The 10,066-nt window shown below is 37.7% G+C and overlaps 2 protein-coding genes across 2 annotated transcripts; one reads left to right on the plus strand and one right to left on the minus strand.

Moving 5' to 3' along the window:
- The first annotated feature begins 1,348 nt into the window (after nucleotides 1–1,348).
- On the plus strand, nucleotides 1,349–7,461 carry LOC147522400 (putative phospholipid-transporting ATPase 9). Its single transcript, XM_086593235.1, has 11 exons — nucleotides 1,349–2,165; nucleotides 2,526–3,877; nucleotides 4,125–4,235; nucleotides 4,344–4,620; nucleotides 4,711–4,799; nucleotides 4,887–4,995; nucleotides 5,244–5,447; nucleotides 5,565–5,693; nucleotides 5,818–5,916; nucleotides 6,077–6,268; nucleotides 6,398–7,461. Exons 1-11 carry the CDS (start codon nucleotides 1,764–1,766, stop codon nucleotides 7,031–7,033), a joined length of 3,600 nt encoding a protein of 1,199 aa, XP_086449361.1. The 5' UTR covers nucleotides 1,349–1,763; the 3' UTR covers nucleotides 7,034–7,461.
- A 1,642-nt stretch (nucleotides 7,462–9,103) lies between these two features.
- On the minus strand, nucleotides 9,104–9,670 carry LOC147522401 (pentatricopeptide repeat-containing protein At4g18840-like). The gene has a single exon (XM_086567696.1). It carries the CDS (start codon nucleotides 9,668–9,670, stop codon nucleotides 9,104–9,106), a length of 567 nt encoding a protein of 188 aa, XP_086423822.1.
- Between the last annotated feature and the right edge of the window lie 396 nt (nucleotides 9,671–10,066).

Genomic DNA, 10,066 nt, shown 5'->3' on the forward strand with positions numbered 1-10,066 from the left:
CACCAAGTAATCCAGTAAAGCAATTCCAACATATTTTCTTATTATTTAGAGATGTTATCAATATACTTTCAAGATTATGTCGACAATTTACTGGTGCAAATTTTGAATTATTAAAGTGCATCTGTTCGTTCAAGTGGATTAGTATGAATTTTTGAATGTTATGCCAACAGAAAATGTGCATAATATTGGGGGTGGCTACAAGTGGATTTGTTCAATAGCAATTGAACCAACGAATCAAAAATAATATTGTCCTGATGAGCGATGAGCGATGAGCGATGAGAGATGAATAACTCCAATAGCAAGGGTTGTTTGAAAACTTGAAATTTGATGTTTGTGTTTTGGTTCAATGCTACTTATTGTCCAAAGATTAGAATATTTAGATACATTACAACATCATATCTGAACAAATTTTCTCGTCGATCAAGTAATTCGTAAGTGGCATACGTTGCGCTGTAAGACAATATAAAAAATATGAAACCGTTACCATGACTCGCCATCTGGCTTTACCAAAGAGAACATAAAAATAAACAATGATTGAAAATATATCTATGATGATTCAACTCTAAAACCACTACATTTGCTTAATAAACAACTCCTACTTACACAGTTGCACTAATTTTTGAGGGTATAGTAGTACTCTGATACTCTCAGCCAATTTTTTTGTCTTTTCTATACGGCTATATACATATACAAAAAAAAAGTTTGAAAATCTAAATTTAGAAAATAATTCATGTGAACCACTGAACCATCATAAATAAAGTACTCAAAAATGATTACTGATTGTACTTAAAAAAAAAAAAAGTACTAGAAAATTGCACGAGGTTTTTTTGGGAATTATTTGACTTTGACCATTCTAAGTTTGAAGTTTCTAACACGTTTGTGTACGTCTCAGCAGCCTTGACGGCGCAACTTGTGATCTCAAAGACTTCACCAATTTCTTCACTAACAAAAATAAAATTTACCGCATTCTTTTTTGAAAACTGAATGAATTCTCTATGTAGAACAAAATTGCCTATCAATTTTTCTCTAAAACTTAACTTAAAAAGCAGAAAGATCATAAAGACTAGTTACTATATTGCATGAATTTCATGCTCTTTCCCGCGGAAATTCAAGTTTCTTATGATTGTAAAAAAGCATAAAAGTAAGTGTTGTTATTTATTGACGACTTTTATATAAAAGTGTTCATTTTTTCTTCCTATTTTATATTTAAAAAAAAAACAAAATGGCTTATGCGTGTTATGTACAATCGTCTGCATTGGCTGCAAGTCAAAGTTGAGATTCAAGCTCTAAGAAGCTTCCACCCATTTTAAGAAAATAAATAAATAAATAAAGCAATAAGTTTTCTTCCACTTTTCTTCTGTTTTATAAGCTTTAAAAGCTTCATTTTCATGAAATTAACATTTTTGAGAAGTGGGTGAATGATTTTAGTTTCCAGGTGTTATAGATTTTGAAGATGAGCAAAAGTTGTAGATATATAGCAGCTTTTTCAGATCAAGTGTACTAGTTTGTTGTAAAGACTTTTGAGTTGTTGGTTTGTACAATTCATTTGAGTTATATTCCTTTTGCTTCTCTGAAGGTTTTTCACATATAAATTTTTTCTTCTTTCTTATTCTTGGGTTGTGGGTTAAGAATATTTTCTGGGGTTCTGGTCTTTGCCATTGTTGAGTGGTTTTGTAAGATATTGGTGGAGGGGTGGTGTTGTATTCCTCGAATAAGCTGCATTTCTTAAAGAAGTGTTATTGGCTTATAACTGGTTTTAAGAAATGATGATGATGAAAAGTCCTAGAGGAAGGAAGCTACATTTAAGCAAGATCTATGCATTTTCATGCGGCAAAGCGTCGTTTAAAGAAGACCATTCGCAGATAGGCGGTCCTGGTTTCTCAAGGGTGGTCTACTGCAATGAACCAGAATGTTTTGAGGCTGAGCTACATAATTATGGAGATAATTATGTTAGTACTACAAAGTATACACTTGCTACTTTCTTCCCCAAATCTCTGTTTGAGCAGTTTAGAAGAGTTGCTAATATATACTTCCTCGTTGCGGCTTGCTTATCGTTCACCCCTCTTGCTCCTTATTCGTATGTCAGCGCTGTCCTCCCTCTTGTTGTCGTCATAGGGGCAACCATGATCAAAGAGGCTGTGGAAGATTGGAGCAGAAAGAAGCAGGTATTCCTTTCCATCATCCTTTTATATATATAATTCTTAGCTGTTGCAATTCGCTTCATACTATCTCACTGGTTAAGTTGCTGTAAGTTCTTCATAGAAGTCATATCAATTGACGTCAAATATGAGAGGAAGAGATTTTGCTTTCCTTATTCGGTTTCTTTTATTTATTCCGTATTTTCTTACAATTTTTCAAGATGACATGCTTTTTCTTTATTTCCTTCGATCTCTGTTTTATTTGATAGAGTTTTGATGAGAATTGAGAATGAAGGTTACTTAAGGCACATAAAAAAGAGTATCTGAATGTATGTGAGAAAGAGATTTCACTTCTATCTGAAAGTTTTAACACATTAAATGTTTTAGGATATCGAGGTGAACAATCGGAAGGTTAAAGTTCATTATGGTGATGGCATTTTCCACGATATGGAATGGAAGAAACTGAGAGTTGGTGATATAGTGAAAGTGGAAAAGGATGAGTTCTTTCCTGCTGACCTCCTTTTGCTTTCATCAAATTATGAAGATGCCATATGCTATGTTGAGACCATGAATCTTGACGGAGAGACGAATTTGAAGGTAAAACAAGCGTTGGAGATAACTTCAGTCTTACATGAGAACTCTAGCTTTAAGGATTTCAAGGCTATAGTTAAATGTGAAGACCCAAATGCAAACCTATATAGTTTTGTTGGAAGTATGGATTTTGAAGAGGTACAGTACCCTCTTACGCCTCAGCAACTTCTCCTTAGGGACTCAAAGCTACGAAATACAGACTACATTTATGGAGCTGTTATATTTACAGGACATGACACAAAAGTTATGCAAAATTCAACAGAGCCACCATCCAAAAGAAGCAAAGTAGAGAGAAGAATGGATAAAATTATCTACTTCTTGTTTTGCATCTTGGTTGTGATGTCATTTGTTGGATCAGTTTTCTTTGGAATTACAACCAAGGAAGACCTAAAAGATGGAATTATGAAAAGATGGTACCTCAGACCAGATGAGACAACAGTTTTCTATGATCCCAAAAGAGCAACTGAAGCTGCAATTTTGCATTTTCTAACGGCATTGATTTTGTATGGCTACTTGATACCTATATCCTTGTATGTATCAATAGAAATTGTCAAAGTTCTACAGAGCATATTTATAAACCAAGACATTCACATGTACCATGAGGAAACGGACAAGCCAGCACGTGCGCGCACTTCAAACTTAAACGAGGAGCTTGGTCAAGTTGATACCATACTCTCTGATAAGACGGGAACTCTGACTTGCAACTCAATGGAATTCATCAAGTGTTCTATTGCTGGGACAGCTTATGGCCGTGGTGTCACAGAAGTTGAGAGGGCGATGGCTAGAAAAAAAGGCTCACCTTTACCTCATGGGGTGGAGGATGATGAAGAAAATGTTGAGGATCCTGCAGATAAAGAGCATGTTATTAAAGGCTACAATTTTAAGGATGAAAGGATTATCAATGGTAAATGGCTCCATGAGCCTCACGCAGATGTCATCCAGAAGTTTTTTCGTTTGTTGGCGGTCTGTCATACAGCAATACCTGAAGAGAATGAAGAGACAGGTAGGATTTCTTATCAGGCCGAGTCACCAGATGAGGCAGCTTTTGTGATTGCAGCACGAGAACTAGGCTTTGAATTCTACCAAAGGACACAAACTACCATCTCAGTGCATGAGTTAGATCCTGTATCTGGGAAGAAAATCGAGAGGTCAGTTTCTCCAACCTTTGCCACTTACTACATGATTTGACTGTGTATACTCCTGACACTTTCCTTAGAAATTTAACAAAATATCAGGCCTGTCCCAATTGAATAATCTAGGAGCCCCTTCAGATTATCATGTGTCCAATTCCAATCAGCATAAACCAGATAGTGGTCCTTCCTGATATATATCGTAATTTTGTGGGTGATGCTAAATTAAGCTTCTCCGAACTTATGTTACTGTTTTCCAACGCAGGTCATATAAGCTTATGAGTATCTTAGAGTTTAATAGCACAAGGAAGCGAATGTCTGTGATAGTCAAAAATGAAGAGGGCCAACTTTTACTGCTGTGTAAAGGTGCTGACAGGTCTGTAAATCATAAGATGCACATGGATGTAATCTATATCGTTTGCGAAACAATCCTCTTACATTGCACTTCTGTTTCTGTCTTTAACATGTCATTTTTACCAAGCAGTGTCATGTTTGAGAGGCTAGCAAAAGACGGAAGGGAGTTTGAAGAGCAGACAAGGGAACACACGAACGAATATGCTGATGCTGGTCTGAGGACTTTAATACTCGCATATCGAGAACTTGATGAGGAAGAATACAACAAGTTTAATACAGCATTTACCGAGGCCAGAAACTCAGTCAGCGCAGACCGTGATGCACAGGTTGATGAGTTGGCAGAGACAATAGAGAAGGATATGATTCTTCTCGGTGCTACAGCTGTTGAGGACAAACTGCAAAAAGGGGTTGGTACATTAAAACCTAATCTACGATTTATGAATCTTTCAACGTTGGGTATGGTTTCTGGAATGACTATTCTTCTTTGTTTCTAAAAGGTTCCAGAATGCATTGACAAGCTTGCACAAGCTGGTATAAAGATCTGGGTTTTGACTGGAGATAAGATGGAGACTGCAATTAATATTGGGTAGAACTTCCCAACTTGATATAGTGTATTTTAATTTAAAGTGCTTCTCTCGCTTCTCTCTTTTCTGACTGGGATTAAATTTTGCAGTTTCGCATGTAGTTTGCTTAGACAAGGGATGAAGCAGATAATTATAACCTTGGAGACAACAGAAATCAAAACAATAGAGAAAACAGGGGACAAACCTGCTATAACTAAGGTAATTTTTGGCTTTCTTTGTACTACTTACTAGTGGCGGTTGAGAATTTCAGATATTGCATCTGCCCCCTGGCAGAGTAAGCAACTGCCTGCCTTAGAAAGCTGGAAAAGACATTTGCAAGAAATTTTACAAATGCATTGATTATATAACAGTTGCTAACTGCAATTGCTTGAATTATTTTTGTTATGATAGGAATTTTCATTAGAATATTACATGTCATGTTGATTGGTTTGTTCTGACTCTTTTAGGCATCAAAGGCAAGTATAATCCAGCAGATTAGTGAAGGGATAACACAGGTTACAGCTGGAAGCTCTGATGCATTTGCTTTGATCATTGATGGAAAGTCACTTGCTTACGCTCTAGAGGAAGATGTTAAGAACATGTTTCTTGAGCTAGCAGTTAGCTGTGCATCTGTTATATGCTGCCGATCATCACCAAAACAGAAATCACTTGTATGTTGACATACTTGTTCAGTACTGTCGGTGTTTTCCAAATATTATATTTTCTATTTAGCATATTCATGGAAGGAAAGTTTTAGTAAAGGGAATTAACAATAACGTTTAATTCAGGTCACAAGATTGGTTAAAACTGCGAATGGGAGTCGGACAACATTAGCAATTGGTGATGGAGCCAATGATGTGGGGATGCTTCAAGAAGCAGATATTGGCATTGGTATTAGTGGTGTTGAAGGAATGCAGGTCAGTCAAGTACTCAACCATGTCATTTTAAACATTGGTTTGTTTTTTCTTTCCATTAATCTTTTCTTGGTACTTTCATCTCGCATCTTTTAAGCTTATCCTTATTCTTTGCTAAAATTCACAGGCAGCCATGTCAAGTGACATAGCAATTGCTCAGTTTCGATTTTTGGAGCGTTTGTTACTTGTGCATGGGCATTGGTGTTACAGAAGGATCTCCTCTATGGTATGGTCATCAATCTACCTAGAGTTTGCTTATTAAATGTTCCACAAGTCTGTATTCAGCTTGACATGATTCCAGGAGTTTAAAGTATACTAGAACAGTGTGGCTCGAGAGGATTTAAACAAATAAATAAATGATATGCTGATGTCAATTTTTTTGGCAGATATGCTACTTCTTCTACAAGAACCTTACGTTTGGCTTTACACTGTTCTTATTTGAGGCGTATGCGTCGTTCTCTGGGCAAGCAGCTTATAACGACTGGTACATGTCTTTATACAATGTCTTCTTCACATCACTTCCTGTGCTTGCACTGGGAGTGTTTGACCAAGATGTCTCTGCAAGATTTTGTCTCAAGGTAGGTCAAGTCGAACAGTTTGGTCCTCTTGTATTGTTTCTTTTCTCTTTGTGTGCGTGTTTCATTGTTCTATTAACCGAACGTCTGAGTGTGATGATTTCTGATTATTTCTATCCTTTCTTGTGGCAGTTTCCCCTCCTATACCAAGAAGGTGTACAAAATGTCCTCTTCAGCTGGCTCCGAATCCTCGGCTGGATGTTGAATGGGGTGTGCAGTGCTATCGTCGTATTCTTCTTCTGTGTAAAGGCAATGGAACACCAGGCCTTCCGTAAGGGCGGGGAGGTTGTCAGTTTGGACATCCTTGGCTTAACCATGTACACATGTATTGTCTGGATTGTCAACTGCCAGATGGCACTCTCAGTTAGTTACTTCACCATGATACAACATCTCTTCATTTGGGGTGGCATAGTGTTCTGGTATATATTCCTTTTGGCCTACGGTGCCATATCCCCATCACTATCCACAACTGCCTACAAGGTCTTCATTGAAGCTTGTGCTCCAGCTCCATCTTACTGGCTCGTCACCCTTTTTGTTGTACTCTCCACCCTCCTGCCATACTTTGTATATGCAGCTATGAGGATGCGATTCTTTCCCATGTATCATAATATGATACAGTGGATAAGATTGGAGGGGCATACTGAGGATCCTGAGTATTGCCAGATGGTAAGACAGAGATCGATTAGGCCCACAACAGTTGGTTTCACAGCAAGGGTGGAAGCAAGAAGATCTAGTCGCTTAAAAGAAAAGCGTCATCAGAAGAGATAAAACTTTCTGTGAAGCTTTTTTGGATTATTTATTTTTTGAATGAATTGGATTCAGAGCGATAAGATGGAAGCCAAAAATCTCTCAGAGAGCATACATTAACGGTTGGTCTACTACTGCTCGATAAAATCATCTACCCAAGATCAGTATTTGAAAAGGAAATTTCCCACCATATCCTCCGATGTCGGTTTACTTACCTTCTAGTAGTTGGGTTAAAGAAGCCCAAAAAAGTGTAAATTTTGAGTCTTGTAAAATTAAGCACACATTTTTTCATCCATTTCAGTCAACTTTCTTGTATCATCACCGAAATGTATCTAGCTAGCACCAAATGTAAAAAGTCTTCCAATTTTGTGTAGCATTTCTCATAATGTACATTCTTTTTCCAATGTAAGTCAAAGTTCTATGAATTTCAATTAGTTTGGTTTCTCTTTTGATTGTTTCTTCATGTAGGTTCTTGTCCTAATAACATTTTGTCAGAGTTACGTTTTTGATCGTTTCGATTAGAATTTGACGAAAATGTCACTTGCAAAAACATTGACAGGGTCGTGTGGTATGCCAAAGTAATAACAGAGCCACTAGAGAAAAGGTTACTAAATGACACATTTACGACCTAAAACGAGCACTAAATTAGGCGCTCTTGGTCTACTCTGAAAGACTTGAGGCTGCAAAATGTTGCTTGTTAACTTGTTATGTAGGAGAACAGTGTTTGAAGAGTTTTTTAGTCCTGGCCAAGGAGTCCACCACAATATAGCACACAAGATGGAATCATTTCATTAGTTTTTCTGACCCAGTAACAAACTTATTGGAGTTGAATCACAACAAAACACGTCTTAAATACACTCAGGAGATGGGTAGTATATACACGGATGGGAAGTAAAATTGTGACGATACTCAACACATGAAGGTTCTAGGTTCATAGTACTTGTTACCACCGACCTTGGTTCAGAACACACTAACATAGTTACCGACCCATATACACCAATCGCAACCGCCTGGCTCCACCACTGTACACCATAGAAACAAAACTTCTAGTGTATATACTTCATAGCTTTCTAATTCAAGTACTCTTCTACATTCGGATGTTCTCCTATAGCTTTTTATTTAGGGATATCGTCAATGTATTAGGATAGAGCTAGCATGTGAAGCTTCTCTTTTTGAGGTTGTGATAAATTTTGCCGGATCTGACGTTAAGGAAATTCAGAATATCATATATAATTTAATACTATACATATGTACATGTCTCAAAATAATTAATTCAGAGTCTGCCTAGCAGGGTATAAATTTCCTCGCTGAATGTTAAATCATCTGAAACCAAAACATATGTATTGTTGAAGATAATAAAATACCTCGTCATATGCTGTATGAAGTATCATCAGTTGGGGAATGTTCTTCATATCTGTTCTGCTTCTTCATATCTCCATACAATCTCATGTTGTGAATGAATTCAAAGCAATGATTGCAAAAAGTAATCTCCGTGTCAAGCAAAGACATGTTCAGTGGCATCTGCTTGTCGCTCATCATTTGGCTATCAACAAAGAACCTATCAGAACGTGCTCCGAACTATTAAGAGGGCTGGAATAGGATTTAGTGTTCTGAATTCTCCAATCCCATTTGCCATCTTTAGAAAAGGAGGTATATGTAGCTAGTTTGTTTGCCTCTTTGACCATAATATACACCACCAAGAATCGGTCATGACTCACCTTGACTACAAGATCCAGAAAATTGGAGGGAAGGGGTGCACTTACTAAAAGCACAAGAGTTTGTCCAGAAACATTGTTTTGCATTGTGACAATGGTCCTAATCACAAGTATGATCAGCTAGCCCCAAATTCTTGCCCATTTCATGTAACAAAGATTTAATTTCTTCCATTTTGGGATGTTCTTCATTATTTCCAGCTACAAACTGATGAACAACTCCATCAATCTCAACCAAACTACATCCAGGTGCTTTTACAACCCTACGGATTCTCATCATCTTCCCAACTGTTTCTGCATCAACCCATCTACCAACACTTGCATAGGCAGTACCTAGTAGTGTAAGGAGAATCACTGTCTTGATCCAATTCTAAAAGCTTCACTCTGCACAATCCAAGTAACCATAACTAGCACAACCACTCAAAAGACTCTTCAGCACAAAAACATCAGGTTTCATTGGCATGTTTCGAACCAAATCCCAAGCTTCCTCCACGTGCCCACCTCGACCAAGAATGTCAACCATACATCCATAGTGCTCTAAACCAGGTGCAATCTTATGTACCTCCTCCATGCACCTGAAATAATAACGACCTTCCTCCACAAATCCAGCGTGGCTACATGCACTAAGCACCCCAACAAACGTAACATGGTCAGGTCTCAGTCCAAGACTAAGCATCTCATCAAAACAAGCTAGCGCTTGTTGTCCCTTTCCATGCATAGAAAGTGCCGAAATCATAGCTGTCCAACTAAGGGCATCTCGCCGAGGCATTTCCATGAAAACACAAATTGCATCATCAATACATCCACACTTAGCATACATACTAAGAAGAGCAGTACCAATGCTAGCAGTCAATAATATCCCATTGCATTTAACATAATCATGCACCCACTTACCCACCTCAAGAACACCATGGTAACCTGAAGAAGACAGCACAGAAATAAGCATACCCTCAGTGGGCACTGCATTCTCGCGACGCGTCTCATTAAATAGGAAAGTGAAAGTGAATATGTTTGGGTGGGAATTTGATTGGAGCATTTTGGTGTAGAGTGGGAGTGCATGGTGAGGTGAGGTGGAGTGGTTCGGAAAAGTGAGTTCCATGTGAAGGTTGAAGTTGCATTGGGGAGTTTCGGACTTTCGGCAAACAATTAAATGGGTGAGCCTAGATTGTTTGAGAATGATAGGGTCTGGGCTCATATTGATTTGTCACAGGTGTTTTTTTTTATGCCTCAAACACGTCGATAAGTTGGAATAGTGAATGTGAAATTTAGCAATTGTTTTTCCACCATCTAAGAAATTAGGTGTTTAGATTTGTTAGCACAATTGAATTATTTAAGGGGTGTT

Source organism: Coptis chinensis, chromosome 1 (assembly GCF_015680905.1).
Source record: "Coptis chinensis isolate HL-2020 chromosome 1, ASM1568090v1, whole genome shotgun sequence".
Taxonomy (NCBI): domain Eukaryota; kingdom Viridiplantae; phylum Streptophyta; class Magnoliopsida; order Ranunculales; family Ranunculaceae; genus Coptis; species Coptis chinensis.

Bases quoted from the DNA above. Each gene is read 5' to 3' on its own strand.
- LOC147522401 (XM_086567696.1), bottom strand. From the start codon at position 9,670: ATGCTTATTTCTGTGCTGTCTTCTTCAGGTTACCATGGTGTTCTTGAG.
- LOC147522400 (XM_086593235.1), top strand. From the start codon at position 1,764: ATGATGATGATGAAAAGTCCTAGAGGAAGGAAGCTACATTTAAGCAAG. The intron at 4,996-5,243 runs GTAATTTTTGGC...TGACTCTTTTAG, and splicing joins ACAAACCTGCTATAACTAAG to GCATCAAAGGCAAGTATAAT. The intron at 5,448-5,564 runs GTATGTTGACAT...CGTTTAATTCAG, and splicing joins CACCAAAACAGAAATCACTT to GTCACAAGATTGGTTAAAAC.